At 36.1% G+C, this 17898-nt stretch overlaps 1 protein-coding gene across 7 annotated transcripts in view; it reads left to right on the forward strand.

Annotated features, from left to right (window-relative positions):
• The window catches only part of NSD3 (nuclear receptor binding SET domain protein 3), a 117296-nt gene that overhangs the window by 54914 nt on the left and 44484 nt on the right, over positions 1-17898 (forward strand). For all 7 annotated transcript variants that reach the window (XM_045460155.1, XM_045460173.1, XM_045460164.1 and 4 more), the window contains exons 3-9: positions 545-616; positions 1224-1386; positions 6794-6948; positions 9042-9557; positions 10691-10817; positions 14892-14992; positions 17128-17173. In XM_045460155.1, the coding sequence (XP_045316111.1) occupies positions 545-616; positions 1224-1386; positions 6794-6948; positions 9042-9557; positions 10691-10817; positions 14892-14992; positions 17128-17173 (1180 nt within the window). The remainder of the gene's footprint in view (positions 1-544; positions 617-1223; positions 1387-6793; positions 6949-9041; positions 9558-10690; positions 10818-14891; positions 14993-17127; positions 17174-17898) is intronic.

A 17898-nucleotide genomic window follows, 5' to 3' on the forward strand; every position in this document is an offset into this window, starting at 1 on the left:
CTAGTTATAATGTATTTAACTAATTTATGTTACTAGACATTTAGATTGTTTTCTAATTTGCTTTTATAAATAGGAGTGGTGTGCATATCTGTGTGTGTGTATATATTTATACCTCTCCACGCTTTTTCAACATACATATGTATTTAGAAGTGGAACTTCTGGAACAGAGTCTTAAAATTTAAGGCTTTTCATTCATGCCAGATTGCTCTCCAGGAAAATTCCAAGTTATATCTTACTAGCAATCTCAGAGTACTCATTTTTCTGCACCCTGTTAGGTCTAAATAAATAAATACATAAATAAAATAAACAAATTAAGTTTTAGAAGTGATGAAATAAGAAATGAGAGATACAGCTATGGCGTGGAATAGACCATGAATGTTAAGACATCGTGCACTGCATATGTTGTATTCTTACTACCTACATTATCCAGTTAATAAATGTCCTTTATTCTCTTTGTGATTTAGTTTTGATTCTTTTTTGTGTGTGTCACTATTCTTTGGTTGGCTGCCATTTTATTTTTTTTAATCTATACCTTTTCACCTAGAGACCAAATGAGAGGATTGACACTGTGTCAGAAAAACCAAGAGACGATCCAGTACTAAAAGAGGAACCCCCGGTGAGTTGTTATATTGAATACTGTCTAATCAAGTATGGTGTGAGAAGGTGAAAGCAGGGTGATTAAAATATAACACATGTTTACACATATTATTATAGTTCCATACTTCTGGATTTCCGAAATTATACTGAAATAAATCTTGGAGCTGGTTTAAGAGGTAGATACTTTCAGTGAATTATTCTCCTTTTCAAAACTATGACCACTTTTTCTTATCAAAGTATAATCAACATGGAGCATTGTATTAGTTTCAGGTGTACAACATATTGATTTGATATGTGTATACATTGCAAAATTATCACCTCAATATGTGTAATTACCATCTGTCACCATACAAAGTTACAAAAATATTTTTATGACACCTTTTTAATGGATTATGTGAATTCTCAAGGTCTCTTATCGATAAGACATCAAGAATATCAGTCCTATTTTCAATATTTGGAGTGAAGCTTATTGTTTTCCTTCTCTTCCTTTTTGCTAGTTATGGATAGGTATCAGGGAAAATATAATTGAAGATAAATTTTACTAGGTTAACATGTTTAATGTACTTGTACATAATGTCTTTTTTTAACTTTGTCTGCTAATGAAGTTTTATGACCTTTTCCTGTAGGTTCAGCCAATATTGTCTTCTGTTCCAACAACAGAAGTGTCAGCTGGTGTTAAGTTCCAGGTTGGCGATCTTGTTTGGTCTAAGGTGGGAACCTATCCTTGGTGGCCTTGCATGGTTTCAAGTGATCCCCAGCTCGAGGTTCATACCAAAATTAACACAAGAGGTAACTAAAGGCATAAATAGATATTAAATAAAAGGTGGGGGGGGGGATTGAATCTTAAATATTGTATATAAGAGTGTGCACTAATATACAATCTGACACCAAAATATCAGGGCTTTTTTATGTTTATTTTTGAGAGAGAGAGACAGAGACAGAGAGCACAAGTGGGGAAGAAGAGAGTGAGGGAGACACAGAATCTGAAGCAGGCTCCAGGCTCCAGGCCCGAGCTATCAGCACAGAGCCCCACACAGGGCTTGAACTCACCGACTGTGAGATCATGACCTGAGCTGAAATCGAATGCTTAACCAACTGAGCCACCCAGGTGCCCCCAAAATATCAGTTTTTAATTACTAGTGATAGAATTCTGGTCATCTTAATGGGCAGAAAGCCTCTACACCTGAGACAGTCCTTGTTTTCCCTTTTACCACTCTGCATTTTATAATTTCTTCGTGCTGCTTCTTTAAAAAACCTTTATCTGACTGACCTCTCATATGAATTCCAAAAGAAAGCAGATGGGTAAGTAATAAGATGTCTTATATGGGGGAAAAAAAAAGATGTCTTATATGAGCTTAGTGGGCATTTGGGCCATGCTTTCTCGCTGTACATTTTATTTCATCATTGACTACTATGGATAGTGTTTTCAATCCTGATGAAATTTTCACAATGCTTTTTTTGCCTCCTTCAATCCATTTTTTAATCTGTAAATTTACTGAGACATCCTTATAAATTCAATACAACATAGACGTACAGCTTGAATCTAGCTATTTAGCATAGAATCCTACCTTAGGAATATTAATGTTAAGAAAAAGATGTTTTCTAACTCTTCTCCATTTCTTTTCATGGGTTTGACCAAAACATGTTGACTAGATTATTGGGATTCTAGAACTTGGAATGGACTTGCTTAGTTAGCCAGAGGAAGGTTTGAGCTTGGAATTTATTTCTGGATATTTGTTTTGTGAACTCACTCTTGTTACATGTTGAGTTCCTTATTGTTTGTGACAACTCTGCACCTATTTTTCTCTTTAAAATTTCTTTCTTGCTTCCTGTTCATTGTTATGAAAAGAAAAAATGTCGACATAAGTCTTGCAAGTCATATTTGTGACAAGATCAGCTATATCTATAACTTTTGTGCTACGTAGCCAGTAATCTGCCCTGGTACAGGAGGCAATTATCTGTCATTATAACCTGCTAATTAAAGGTTGGGTAACTGGAAGCATCAATGGAGCAGACGTAAAAAAACAAAAACAAAAAAAACCAGCATTGTGGAATGTCTACTTTTGTGGAGGGCACTATGTTAAGCATTTCTCTTATGTATTTTATGCAGTCCACATAGCAGCAACACTATGAAGTAGGTACTATTATTATCCTTATGTTTTGAATAAGTAAATAGAGTTTCAGAGAGACATATCCAGAACCTCCACTCTTAAACATCCTGTGTATTGAAAGGAAAGTTAATTGAATTCACCTAGTCATAATTTACCAAGGTTGGAGGAAGGCAGTCAGTCCTAGTTCTTTCATTTATTACTTATTACTCAGAGTGTTGGACTAGTAATCTCTGAAATACCTTGAAGGTTTAATAATCTATGATTTTATGAATGGGAGAAGAAAGGGACAAGGATTTCCCAAAAGGACCGAGCTGCCTTCTTTTTTTAAAAGTTTTATTTTAATTCCAGTTAACATACAGTGTTATATTAGTTTCAGGTGTACAATATAGTAATTCAGCATTTCCATACATCACCCAAAGCTCATCACAAGTGCACTCCTTAATCTCCATCACCTATTTAACCCATCCGCCCCCCACCTCCCCTCTGATAACAAATCAGTTTGTTCTCTATAATTAAGAGTCTGTTTCTTGATTTGTCTCTCTTATTTTTTTCCCTTTGCTTGTTTTGTTTCTTAAATTCCATGTATGAGTGAAATCACATGGTATTTGTCTTTCTCTAACTGACTTATTTTGCTTAGCATATTACCCTCTAGCTCCATCCATGTCATTGCAAATGGCAAGGTTTCATTCTTTTTGATGGCTGAGTATTATTCCATTGTATATATATATACCACTTCTTCTTTATCCATTCATCAATTGATGGATACTTGGGCTGCTTCCATATCTTAGCTATTGTAAATAATGCTACTATAAACATAAGGGTGCATGGATCCCTTTGAATTAGTATTTTTGTATTCTTTGGGTAAATACCCAGTAGTGCAATTGCTGGATCATAAGGTAGTTCTGTTTTTAAGGAATCTCCATGTTTTTGAGGAATCTCCATATTTTTTTCCAGAGTGGCTGTACGAGTTTGCAATCCCACCAACAGTGTAAGAGGGTTCCCCTTTCTCCGCATCCTTGCCAGCACCTGTTGTTTCTTGTGTTGTTAATTTTAGCCATTCTGACAGGTGTAAGATGATAGTTCATTGTAGTTTTTGATTTGCATTTCCTTGATGATAAATGACGATGAGCATGTTTTCTTGTGTCTTTTAGGGCCAAACCTTTTTAAATAACATAATCCATGTACCTATCTGGGCTTCTAGAGCTCTCTGAGATATTATTATAATGTGATAATTATCAAGCTCTTTAATTCTCTCCCCTTAGAGCATGCTTCTGAGATTATATAGTTTCACCTGTAGTTACTTTATGAAAACCTGCTAATTTCAGCTTTTTTATGGGATATAAGTGAAAGCACAATTTATGCTGCATCTGTGTTTTAAAGGAAGTGTTTCAGTTTAGTTTTATGAATTAATCTAATTTGGTCTGGTATCCCCTAGACAATCTTCTTCTACTTTACTGCTGGAAGAACTGATTTTGTTTGCATTATTGAGAAAACTGGGATTCTGAGAACTTAGAAATTTTTAAAAATTTAAATTAATTAAAAGTGCATTCTGATATTTTTAATGTTCTTTTTCTGCAGTAGTTTTTAGAATAACCGCTTTTTGATATATGCATTACATGCCAATTCCGTGCAATTCAGTGATTTTTTAGTACATTTACAGAGTTGTGCAGCCAGCATTACATCTACTTTTATTTATTTATTTTTTATAAAGTATTTTTTTAATGTTTATTTATTTATTTATTTTGAGAGAGAGAGAGTGTGTGCATGCACTTAGAGAGAGAGGGAGAGAATCCACGCTGACAACATGGAGCCCAATGCAGGAATGGAACTAACCAACCATGAGATCATGACCTGGGTTGAAATCAGGAGTCAGACACTTACCAACTGAGCCATCCAGGCACCCCTCTACATCTAATTTTAGAACATTTTCAGGGTGCCGGGGTGGCTTGTCGATTGAGTGTCTGAATCTTGATTTCCACTTAGGTCATGATCGCAGGGTGGTAAAATTGTGTCCCATGCTGTACTCCAGGCTGAGCACAGAAACTGCTTAAGATTCTCTCTCTCTCTCTCTCTCTCTCTCTCTCTCCCCCCCTCTCTCCCTCCCTCCTCCCTCTCTCCCTCTCCCTCCCCCACCCCCACCCCCACCTTCTCCCCTTCTTCCTGTCCCCCTCTTCCCCGCTTTCAACATGCGTGCTCTCTCTCTCTCTCTCTCTCTCTCTCTCTCTAAAATAATAATAATAATCCATTATATGTTATTATGTTTTTATGAAAAATAACTATTTTCTCAAAAATATTAATGAGGAAGAAGAGTATCATTTTACATTGTTACAAATCTCTTTAATGTCTGACTTAAGTGAAGATACTAGATTACTCATATCTGCCTATACATTCAGTCTGTTATGATTTGTTGTTTTGGTTGAAATATATGAAGATGATCTGGCCTCAGGTGCGTAGTTGGAGAGGGATAGTGTATTTTAATAGCCTTTTTAGATAATTGTGGATATATTTCTCTGATATTATACCCATACTCAACAAGTGGTGGGTAAGTTGGAATAGAGAGCCTAAAATCGTATCAATAAACTTTTTGCACTTTGTTACATTAGAATCCGTTGGTTCTGTCTTGCACTTTGAATGAATCTTTTACTTTACATGATTTTGTAATATCATATATTGGCCACTTAAAAAATATTGGTTTTACCAAGTGAGACATATCTTCCAAATGTTGACACATTCCTCTATAGATGTATTTTTAAATCATATTAGTTTACATGACCAGTTATTTCATCAGAAAATTCTTTGATTATTGGGAATTTGGAAGACTCACAGGGATAAATACTGGTTTTGCAAAATTCTAATTTTTGCTTGAAAGATCAAATTTTATTATTGGCACAAGTAGTGTCAGTTGATTTCCTTGAAAGAGCAAACTTGCTTTTGAGGAAATATCTGCCAGATGCTCAATTTCAAATAATCATAGGTTTTCTGCCAGTCATTCTTTGAAATACGGTTTTTTGTGAAAAAGTGGCCAGTGACCTTGCAATTCAAACAACTGCACAGGTACTTTTCCTCAAGATAACTGTCACACTTCAGTATGTGCTTTATGCATTCTTTCCGTTTTATCACACAGAATATTAAAGACATGTATCCAAGGGTTGAGATTTAGTAAAATTAATCATTTTTACTGCATCATGAAGGACATTAAATAAAACTGGCTTTTTTTTTTTTTTTAACTGCCAGTGTGTGGTTGTGAAGAATGTGATACTAGTATAGTTTGGTGTCACTCTCTGGTTTTATTTTTGCTAACATGCCAGCAGTCTTATCTGCAATTGTTCCTGTAGTATTAAGTGCAAATGTCAACAAAGTGAAACAATAATAACATCTTGGTATTATTATAAAGATAGTTTTGACCTTACAGGATCCGTGAGTCTGTGGCCTCTTCCCCTCCCCTGTTTGTATAGCGCACTTTTATATGTCCAGAAAAGCAATTTGACCAGCATTCATTCATTCATTCATTCATTCATTCATTCATTCATTTTTGAGAGAGAGAGAGAGAGAGAATGGGAGAGGGGCAGAGAGAGAATCCCAAAAAGGCTCTATGTTCTCTGCATGGAGCCAGATGCAGGGCTCAAACTCACCAACCGTGAGATCATAACCTGAGCCGAAATCAAGAGTCAGACGTTTAACCAACTGCCACCCAGGCGCCCCTAACAGGCACTTTTAAAGTCCAAGAAAATATGTTATACATTTTTGGAAGGAAGAAAATATTTATTTAGACACAGATTTGTTTGTAAAAAGGTTTAAGACAAGGAAAAGTTGTGTAACCAAGATAAAAAATCTGATAATTAGCAGAATTTCTGATTTGCTTTCTCTTAAAACTTGCTGTACTAATTTTAGTCATTTGGGAGTGATTTTTTACAGTAACTATTAGTTGTGTAACTGGCTGGTGTTGGATTATATCTTTGGACAATGCAAAGTGTACAAGTTTTAATAGGAGTAATGCTAGGGAACCTGGCTTAGGTTCACATTTTTGGCAGAATATATGTGGATGCGTATGGTCTGAAATGCTTAGTAAGAATTTTTTCTTACAGGTGCCCGGGAATATCACGTCCAATTTTTTAGCAACCAGCCAGAGAGGGCCTGGGTTCATGAAAAGCGAGTACGAGAGTATAAGGGTCATAAACAGTATGAAGAATTATTGGCTGAAGCAACCAAACAAGCCAGCAATCACTCTGAGAAACAAAAGGTAACTGACAACGTATTAACATTACCAATCAAATATGGTTGTTAGGGAACTTAATAATTTAGTAGAATTTTTCATACTTAAATTCAGACGGTTGTTAGAATGATTTGTTATTTTAACCTAAGTTCAGTTTTAATAACTTATTTTTATGTTGGTGAACTTGAACTCTGCTTAATACATTGTTGGATTCTATTTTGAATTGAATTAATGTACATAAGACTAGAAGATGTTAGTGAAATGTTGATTTTGCCAGGGAATTTTATTCTTTTTCCTATTTCAACATCTTTCCATAATTCTCTTTAGTCTTATTTAGTAAACTGTTTTGTGAAAGTAAAGCTTCTGAAATATTTAGTGAGCACCTACTGTGAGACAGGCACTATTTTAAGCATTTTATGTATATTAATTCACTTACTCTTCATAACAACCTAAGTGAGGTAGATACTATTATTCCTATTTCTACAAATGAAGAAATTGAGACATAGAAAACTTAAACAGTGGATTCAGCCAAGATCACACTTGATGGAACCAAGAAATATGTTTGTGGTGGTGGATGTTTTAGAATTAGGACATCAACTCTTGATAATCTATCTGGTTGACATTTTTAAACTCAACTAATTTTAGGATGGGTCTCTTGTGATTCCAAAATTGTTCATATTTTTACACTTTAAAAGCTAAGTTTTATCACAGAGGATTTTAATATTTTCAGACTTAACATTTTACAGATTTATACATCAGTGTTCCACATATACCATCCCCTCTCATAGTTTCCTTAGCTAATTTTGGACTCCCTCCAGTCTAACCCCCTGGAGAATTCATAGTTGCTTTGGTCATCTCACATACTTTTATTCAAAGTTTTCTTATGTGTTTTGCCACCTCAAAGTCTTCTGATCAACAATGATAGAGACCTATGGAAACCGATTCAGGGTTATTTTTTCTCTCATACATTGCTTCTTTCCTATGTCATGTCAACCCTCATTTGTTTCTCCAGGTTCTTTTTCTTCATTCTGCTCCTGTTTGCATTATGGTACAAACTGCCAGCCCAGCATCAAATGCTGACTCTGCCATTTAGCTTTATTGTGATCTCTGTAGCACCCCTGAGCTTTAGGGTGTCATTTTTTTTTTTTTAATGTTTATTCATTTTTGAGAGAGAGAGAGAGACAGAGCATGAGCAGGGGAGGGGCAGAGAGAGGCGGGATCCCAGCTGACAGCAGTGAACCCGATGTGGGGCCCAAACTCACAAACCGTGAGATCATGACTTGAGGTGAAGTCAGACGCTCAACTGACTGAGCAACCCCGGTGCCCCTAGGGTGTCTTTTTTTTTTTTTTTTTTGGATTGAGAGAGGGTGGAAGTAAGGGGCAGAGAGAAAAAGAGGGAGAGACAGAGAAAAGCAGGGCTTACCTGAAGCGGGACTCTTGTTCACCCAAAGCAGGACTCGAACTCAGAAACTGTGAGATCATGACCTGAGCTGAAGTCGGACGCTCAACCGACTGAGCCACCCCAGTACCCCTAGGGTGTCTTTTTTTTTTTTTTTTTTTTTTTTTTTTGAGAGAGAGAGGGTGGAAGTAAGTTAGGGGCAGAGAAAAAGAGGGAGAGAGAAAGAAAAACAGGGCTCACCTGAAGCGGGACTGTTTTTCACCCAAACCAGGACTTGAACTCACAAACTGTGAGATCATGACCTGAGCTGAAGTCAGATGCTTAACGACTGAGCTACCCAGGCACCCTAGGGTGTCATTTTTAATGTTAGTGCTTTATTGGCCTCTGAAAGTAATTGTTCTGTAGTCTTTCTTCCCTTTGCTCTCTTTATTACTAGCTTTTTATGAACATAATGTGAGGAGGATGGCTCCCTCTTTGAGGGACTTATCCAGCAGAGTGGTCAACAAAAGATACATAAAAGAGAGTAGACCTGCATATCATCTGATCCTGATACTGACTTACCAAAGTTAAGGAGTTAGAACATTTCATTTGTTTTACTGAAGAACCTGAAGATATTTACATTACCTGGAGAGATGACAGAATCACATGGGAAATATATATTGGTTTAAATGTACCCATTAGATTAAAGCGTATCCGATAATGCCTGTGTCTTTTTTTAAAGATTCGGAAACCCCGACCTCAGAGAGAACGTGCTCAGTGGGATATTGGCATTGCCCATGCAGAGAAAGCATTGAAAATGACCCGAGAGGAAAGAATAGAACAGTATACTTTTATCTATATTGATAAACAGCCTGAGGAGGCTTTATCCCAAGCGAAAAAGAATGGTGCCTCCAAAGCCGAAGTTAAGAAAACACGAAGACCAAGGTCAGTGCTGAATACTCAGCCAGAACAGACCGATGCAGGTGAGGTGGCCTCCTCACCATCAAGTACTGAAATTCGGAGACAGAGCCAGAGGCGGCACACAAGTGTGGAAGAGGAAGAACCACCTCCTGTTAAAATAGCCTGGAAAACGGCTGCAGCGAGGAAATCTTTACCAGCTTCCATTACAATGCACAAAGGGAGCCTGGATTTGCAGAAGTGTAACATGTCTCCAGTTGTGAAAATTGAACAAGTGTTTGCTCTTCAGAATGCTACAGGAGATGGGAAATTTATCGATCAATTTGTTTATTCAACGAAGGTACCTCCTTTGTTTTGTGGGTATTTGGGGGGAACAGTGATTAATAAGTAATCAGCTTTGGCATTAAAAAAAACCCCACAAACAACACGAGGTCATACTTTACCCTTTTGTCTGCTGAATTTGAAATGTATAATCAGTTCACTGTGTTTAAGAGGGGGCAAAAAAGGCAAAAAGGCTATGTTTTTCTTCTTTTTTTCCCTCTTTTGTATATGCCCATCTGTACTAGATTAATCTTGGGCTGTTCAGCCAAAATTGAGCTTAGCTCCCTAAAGTTGTGGGAGAAAACTGGGCACTTTGCCTGTTTCTGCATGTATAGTTAATTTTTCTTAGCCTCAAATTGTGCTTCTTATTAAATTATTTTTGTCAGTTATCTGAAGTAACCATTGTAATAATGTATCTTGTTGATCTCTTTGGTTGCACCAGCAATTTTGTTAGGTTCATGTTGGCTTGGGATAGCTAGTACATTTTAGAGAAATTCCAGAACTGTGTTTGTTCTGTAACAATTAACTGTGGTGATAGCTTGGGTAAAGGGGTGAAAATACCTCTTCAAACTGAATACCTTCATCAGCCAGCCCTGAGCTTCCATTTAGGGCACTTATATTTTAGCTTTTAATGTTTATTTATTTTTGACAGAGAGAGAGACAGAGACAGAGACAGAGACAGAGCATGAGTGGGGGAGGGGCAGAGAGAGAGAGAGAGAGAGACACACACACACACACACACACACACACACACACACAATCCAAAACAGGCTCCTGGCTCCGAGCTGTCAGCACAGAGCCCAATGCGGGGCTCAAACTCACAAACCACAAGATCATGACCTGAGCCAAAGTCAGACGCTCAACCCACTGAGCCACCCAGGAGCCCCCAGGTTCATTTTTTAGTGATACGCATCATATGGAGTTAGACAAATAGTTGTTTTTTGTTTATTTTTTACGTAATCTCATTCTACATTTTAGAAGACATCCTGATGACTTCATAAAATTTCTCTGATAATGGCTAAGATGATAAATTAACTCAATCAAAGACCAAGTAAAATTCAAGCAAATTGTGAACATCTTAAGCTGTCTTTATAAGTCAATGATGCCATTTGCTAGTAATCAACTATTTTTTTATTTTTCCTTATTTTGAAGGGAATTGGTAACAAAACGGAAATAAGTGTCAGGGGACAAGACAGACTTATCATTTCCACACCAAACCAGAGAAGTGAAAAGGCAACTCAGAATATATCATCTCCTGAAGCAACATCTGGTCCTACAGGTGAGTAATGAATGAAAAATATATGGACGCATTTTGAGGTGTCATAATTTTGTTTTGGTATAAAATGGTAGCTGTGTTCCTAAGAAACTTTTAGTTACCAAATCAAATTGTATTTAAAAAATTAAATTATAAAAGCAATTACTTCAGTAGGAAAGAATGGTTTAGGAGCTAGGGAGCTTTATTCATAGTAGGATATTTTTCCTACAGGAATTTAAGTAATAGGAGGGCTCTGTACTTAAAAGAACATAGTTATGAAATCTGTACACATTTCAGTAAATGCACCATTTGATTATTTCTCTTTGCATGAGAGTTAACAGCTTTACTTTTCTAGCACTGTTACACATCCTTAGACCATTTCCTCCATCTCTTATTAGAAACTAATTAACAGATGCCTGTGCTTTTTTTTTATTATTCTTAAGTATGCTTAGATGTTTGGAACTAGGGTACTAGGGCCTAACTCTCCTATTTTAATCTGTTCTCTGATTAACAGATCCCATTAATTGAGAACCAAGCTATATTATTCTTGCTTAAGGGAGAAATGCCTAGGGGCACCTGGGTGGCTCAGTTGATTGACTGTCTGACTGCAGCTCAGGTCATGATCTCACAGTTCCTGGGTTCGAGCCGCACTTCCGACTTCGTGCTGACAGCACTGAGCCTGGTTCGGTTTCTCTGCCTCCCTCTCTCTCTGCCCCTCCCCTCCTTGTGCTCTTGCTCTCTCTGTCAAAAATAAACAAACATTAAAAAAAATTTTTTAGGGGCGCCTGGGTGGCTCAGTCGGTTAAGCGGCCGACTTCAACTCAGGTGAAGATTTTGCGATCCGTGAGTTCGAGCCCCGAGTCGGGCTCTGTGCTGACAGCTCAGAGCCTGGAGCCGGTTTCAGATTCTGTGTCTCCCTCTCTCTGACCCTCCCTCGTTCGTGCTCTGTCTCTCTCTGTCTCAAAAATAAATAAACGTTAAAAAAAAAAAAAACTTTAAAAAAAAAATTTTTTTTTACAACATAAAAGAGAAATACCTATATTTAGTAAGATTGTGCCTTTCGAATGGTCAAAGTAATTTTTATTAAGGGACTGACTTAACTAAGATCATATAGTTTAACTGAGTATCTGGTGGGTTTGGTTTCTATAACAGTATTGCTGATTCATATGGTCATCAAGAAAAGAGTTAGATTGTCAACTGGTTTGGTCATTTGGAATCTTAGTTTAGGAGAAAGAAGTTTGTTTCATCTTGTTCTTTTAAACGGTTTTTGGAATGAAATCAAAGAATGAACCAAGTAATTTTATAGAAAAGGATTAAAGTCTTGAGAACCAAGGTAGTAGCCTTCAATCAGTAGTAACTCAGGCAGAATTGAGATGGAGTGGCACTAAAGAGCCAATATTTTTTGTAAGGGAAACTTTGAGTAAGATTCTTACTATTATAAGAGCTAAATAAAAGTCATTGTTTGAGAAAGAAGTTGGGGTAGCTCTCTTAAAATAAATGAGGGGGGTTATAAGACACGGTGAGGTGGTGGCAGGGAGATGAGACAAATATTGGATGGAGCATACTACATCCATCCATTATACCTTTATCCAAAATTAAGTTGGGAAGAGAAGTTGGAGTAAGGAGAGTGAAGTCCAGAACTTGTATCATTTCAAAATACTATATAAAAAATGAAATTATGATTCTAAAGAAATGAATAAATGGACTTAAAAGATTTTGCATTAATTAGCCATAATTGAAAACATTTGTTCCCTTCTTTGAAGATTAAAAAAAGTCTTTGGTGGGAGGTACCTGTGTGGCTTAGTCAGTTGAGCATCTGACTTCGGCTCAAGTCATGTGCTCATGATTCACGAGTTCAAGCCTCATATCAGGCTCACTGCTGTCAGCCTGTCAGAGTAAAGCCTGCTTTGGATCCTCTGTCTCCCTCTCTCTGCACCTCTCTCACTTGCACTCTGCCAAAAATAAATTGAAAAAAAAAAAAAAATCTTTTGGCCTCGGCTTCCCATAGTTAAGTATATCAGTTTTCTTATTTTTTTTTTCCAGTTTTGTTATCTTTTAAACTGTTGGTAATTTGTCTGAATTTAAGTGTGATACTTAGCTAGGGGGATCTTTATTTAAATATCTATATTCTAATTAGGGAGAAGGTAATCTTCATATTAGACTGATCTTAAATATTATACTTTTTTTAATGTTTATTTATTTACTTAGAGAGAACATGAGCAGGGGATGGGCAGAGAGAGAGAGGGAGAGAGAGAATCCCAAGCAAGCTCTGTGCTGTCAGTGCACAGCCCAACTTGGGGCTTGATCCCATGAACTATGAGATCATGAGCTGAGCTGAAATCTAGAGTTGGACGCTTAACTGACTGAGTCACGCAGGCGCCCCTATACTTTTATTTTTAATGGAGCTTTTTTTCCCTTCCCCTCAGCTACTGAACATTCATATTGTCTTTTTCCTGTAAGATTTAAGTTCTGCTATGATTTCTTTCTTTTTTTTTTTTTTTAAGTGAAAGGTTATACTGAGTTATTCCTTAGGCAGGTACTGTATTTAGGTTGTAAATTAATGAGTGCTCTAAAGCTTTGACCTTGGTTTAAATTTGGTTACCAGCTGTGGTTGATGAGCAGATTTTGCCTTTTTAAATGACCATTTTGCTTCTTGTGAAAACAACTTCAGTAGTTGAAAACCGAGAAAAGAGACTTGATCTCTCTTCAGAAACCAATAGTGTCATCTCAGTTGGTGTTAACTACTTAGGGAGAATTCTTGGGCCTTTTCCTAGTAAATTTAGAGGATAGATAGAGTATCTGGTACTGCTAATTTCTGTGTTTTGAAGAATTGTATTTGCATTTCTAAGCTATTTTCCAAATTCAGAGATGGTCACCTCCTCTCTCTTAGGACTTAAACATAGTACTTTTCAGTGGTTTTAAATGTAGTAGAATTTATGTGTTCTTTGGGTACCTTTCAGAACAATTTTAAGAAGTCATGTTGCCTTATTTTCTCTAAGATAGATCAAATACCAAAATACCATTTGTACTTGATGGAACAGTTATGTTGACATCCTTCAAACAAGTAAAGCTTTTTGTTTAAGCAGTTCTTATTTCTGGGATACTCAGGTGACTGTGAGGGTAGGAGATCTGTTGTCTTGGTAAACATTTCCTTCAGTGTAAGAAGAGTGAGAATGAAGGAAGGAGCCAACACCTTCATTTGTGACTTCTCTGGTAGAGATTAACCACAGCTGAGAAACAATATATTAGTGTCAGACTACCTCCTCCTTCCTCAGAATAGAAGTAGTGGGATCCTTCTTTGTTTTGGCTTTGAACTAAGGTGAAGGAAACCATGTACACACAGACAAGCACAATGAAACCACAAAATATGAAGGTAATGTGGAAGGCTTTATTGAAGTAGCTTCTGCCTGCTTTGATAGGAGCTTTCCCCTGTGGCAAGTGAAAGGTGATTATTGTCTAGGAAGGACCATTTGGGGGTCCAAGCACTGAGAAGGTGGAGAACAGCTGTGCTGAAGGCGTCATTCCTTCTCAGGATCACAGAATGAATCATTCCTGACTTAGTGTTCTTTCAAGTTTTGGTCTTCAGTCTAAGTTTTATCCTTTCCAAAATGGGGTCCATGTGAGTTCTTTTCTGTTTACTTCCAAAGAATTTTACTGTTTAAAAATTAATAGTTTCTGTTTTACTATTTAACATGAAAAAACTTGCTAATTTGTTTCAAATAGTTTTTCATGACTAATTATGTCTAAAGTATAACAATTCCCTGACATCCAAGTTAATGATTTGGTTTTGGCCACACTTTTGTCCCTTTACTGCTTTTTTCTCCTTTGTTGTTAATAATATAACAGTAGCAAAAACTTATATAAGTGCACCAGCACTGTTAAGCATTTTACATATAGAATCAATTTCACTCATTTGTTAAAAATGCTAACTATGTAGCACTGATTAAATTTTTAATGATTTATAATTAAAAGACCGAAAGTAAAAAACAACAACAAAAGTGATAAAAAAGCAGGGGATTGGGCCAGATCTTAGTTACATAAATGTCTAGTCATCCTTAAGTGAGTTTTTATTTTTTGTTTCTTTAAATCACCTCTTAGGCTCAGTAGAAAAGAAGCAACAGAGAAGATCAATTAGAACTCGTTCTGAATCAGAGAAATCCACTGAGGTTGTGCCAAAGAAGAAGATCAAAAAGGAGCAGGTTGGCTTCCTACATGTAGAGAGTTAAAACATTGTATTTGTAAATGTTGTGGCTTATATGGTATCTTAAAAGAAAAAGAAACTTTCCCCACACTGGGTTTCCTTTTTTTGGACTATTCGTATGCTTCTGTCCTGGTGAGTTCCAGTGCCCAGTTCTAATACAACCATCCCTGTGATTCTGCTTCAAGCATTTTCACAGAACATAGTCAGACTACAGGAGATGGGAAGCCAGTGGTACAAGACTCTTAAAGAATTCCTCACATTTATTTTGAAATTTCTGTTATGAGCAAAATGATTTCATGTTTTCACGATTTTTATTTGGAACCATCACTGAGTCACCCCTGCCCTTTTAAATTTTGATTTTTTGTTTAAGCTGCTGGTATGTATTGTTTTTATTTTTTAAACAAATCAAATTAATTTAACTATGAGAGTTATATTTAAGACACAGATAATCATAGATGATCTGGTTTTTCTGTTGGTATCACAGATTTTTTGGAATGTTATTTTCCCAGTGGAATGGCACTCACTTGTGATTGGGCTATCAGAGAAACACTACTAAAGTAAAAACAAAAAAGAGGAGGAACATTTGACTAAAAGGTATTAAACCAGTGTAACCAATATAATAATATACATATTAAATTACCTTTTCCAAAGAAATTTTAAGAAACCATTTTTCCTTTAAATTAAACTCACAATAAGAATTTTTCTTAATTTTCTAAAGTAGAAGAATACCCATTTTGTATAGCCCAGACAGCTGCTATTAAACAAAAAGAATTCTGGATAGAATTTGTTCCAATAAACTTTATATTTTTAAAACCACTTAGTATGGAAGTGTGGACTTTTCTATTCAAATTATTTCCTTCATAATTTTAAACTTCCAAACTTAAAAGGTAATTTTGTGGGTGCTCTATGGTATCTCCAAGCATGTAAAACAATTTTCCCAGAAACATTTAACTAAAATTTAAATAATGTACTAATTTGTCATTCATTTATCATAATTAACTTTCATACTTAGGAAATTATATTCCAAAAAATCTTTCTAAGCTCTTGCAAATCTATAGCATTCATTAACAAAACAAAGTTGTGATTTTTCCAGCTGGTTCCCAAATTCTGTGACCAGACAGTTTAAAATTAATAAGCAGAATGAGTATAAAAAGTGGGACAAATTGTTAATGCCACTGTGTTAATAGTTAGTAGTAGAACAATACCAGTGATTGTTTTAGAAGATTTTATATTTGTATTACTAATTGTATCTTATAAAAGCGCTTCTGTTGTATGTTTTTTTACCTGTTGTAAAAAAAATAAAAATTTTTTTAAAAAGCTTAGAACAATCCTTAAATATTTACAAAATGTGTTTCAACATGCATATCTCACCACATCTTAAAGAAACATAAAATTCAACTCATAGCTAAAACAGGAACTCCTCCAAACAGCATCCTTTCTTTAATTCCAATGGTTCAGTCCTCAAATTACCACGTGTTGTACATATACATTGGCAGAATAACTTCTGATCTCGCTCTCCTAATGTAGGATCAAGACACTGTTCATAAGACACTCAAGAAAGTGCTTTTGCAATATCACAAACTTATTTTCTTAAGTTTGTACTAGCAGCAAAAGTATTGAGCTTCCAGCTGTATGGAGCCCTGTAGCACTCTCTACAGAGAGGGTCCTGATTCCCAGCAACTTAGCTGTGAGTGCAGGCGCGGAAGGGTCTTAAAGTGGCGTGAGTTACATTAACCTGAGTATCATAGTAAGTAAAAATTTATCCTAACGTCTTTGGGGCGGGAGGGGTTTATAGCAACATCGGGGCTGGTTGCAGAAACAACCCCTCTCCTGCCTCCCAGACACTGAGAAAAGGATTCTTGTTCTCTTCATATACCAAGGGAATGGTGGGAAAAGTCTTTGCTAGAAAGCATGTGGCTGTGTGTTGTCACTTGGTATTCAGCACAGGCAGCTAGGATTTAAACCCTCCCTGACCTTGAGACAGAACTTTACCCAGAAGATGGGACGGAGTTCAGATTACAGATACATTAATCACTCATCATTATTTAGATTGATGGAAGTATTGTTTTTTCCCTCTGTTAATTAAAAGTGAAAAAAATTCATTGTTAATGGTATATTTTTCTGTCCATACAGGTTGAAACAGTTCCTCAGGCTACAGTGAAGACTGGATTACAGAAAGGTGAGTTATTATAATGTTGCCTTGCATTTCCTCGATTAAAAACCAAATTTTAAGAATTACTTATTTGTACTTCATGTATTTTTGTTTGTCTCTGTAAATCACTGTTGTTGCTCTTCAGTCAAAAATTTGTGTGAAATTGAAGTATTTCCTGGTGTGTGCGTGTGTGTGTATGTGTGTGTGTGTCTTTTAGAGTTGATCTTATTCTGTACCTCCCATGTGTAAAGTCTTACTCGTTTCAGTAAATTGGAGAACACCATGTAGACTTGATACTGTTTCCAACTTTTCTCCATAAGATTCTGGGGTTTCACTGGTTAATAAACTAGGGATGTGACGAATCCATTTTTTTTGGTATTCGACTGAATACCGAATAGTAGCTATTAATGTTTATCAAACATGGACTATGACAAATCAGACAAGACAACCTGGTTGAAAAAAATCTTGCCACGTTTATTTTTACAGTGCTGTAAAATCTTTTTTTTTTTTTTAATTAAAATGATTCATAGCATATTTATGGCCATTATTAGATGACCTTATGCAAATCTATTTGAGATATGCACAAAGTTTAAGAAACCTTAAACTTATATCTGTATTTTCTGTGTGCAATTTGACTACAGTACAAACTCCATAGCATGATTCATGCATTTTTGATGAGATCATTCAAACTGTATTTAATACCTGTAGTTTACTCTGGGCAAATTGCATTATTTAAAAAAAAAAAAAAAAAA

The sequence above is a fragment of the Leopardus geoffroyi genome, chromosome B1, assembly GCF_018350155.1.
Source record: "Leopardus geoffroyi isolate Oge1 chromosome B1, O.geoffroyi_Oge1_pat1.0, whole genome shotgun sequence".
NCBI classification, from domain to species: domain Eukaryota; kingdom Metazoa; phylum Chordata; class Mammalia; order Carnivora; family Felidae; genus Leopardus; species Leopardus geoffroyi.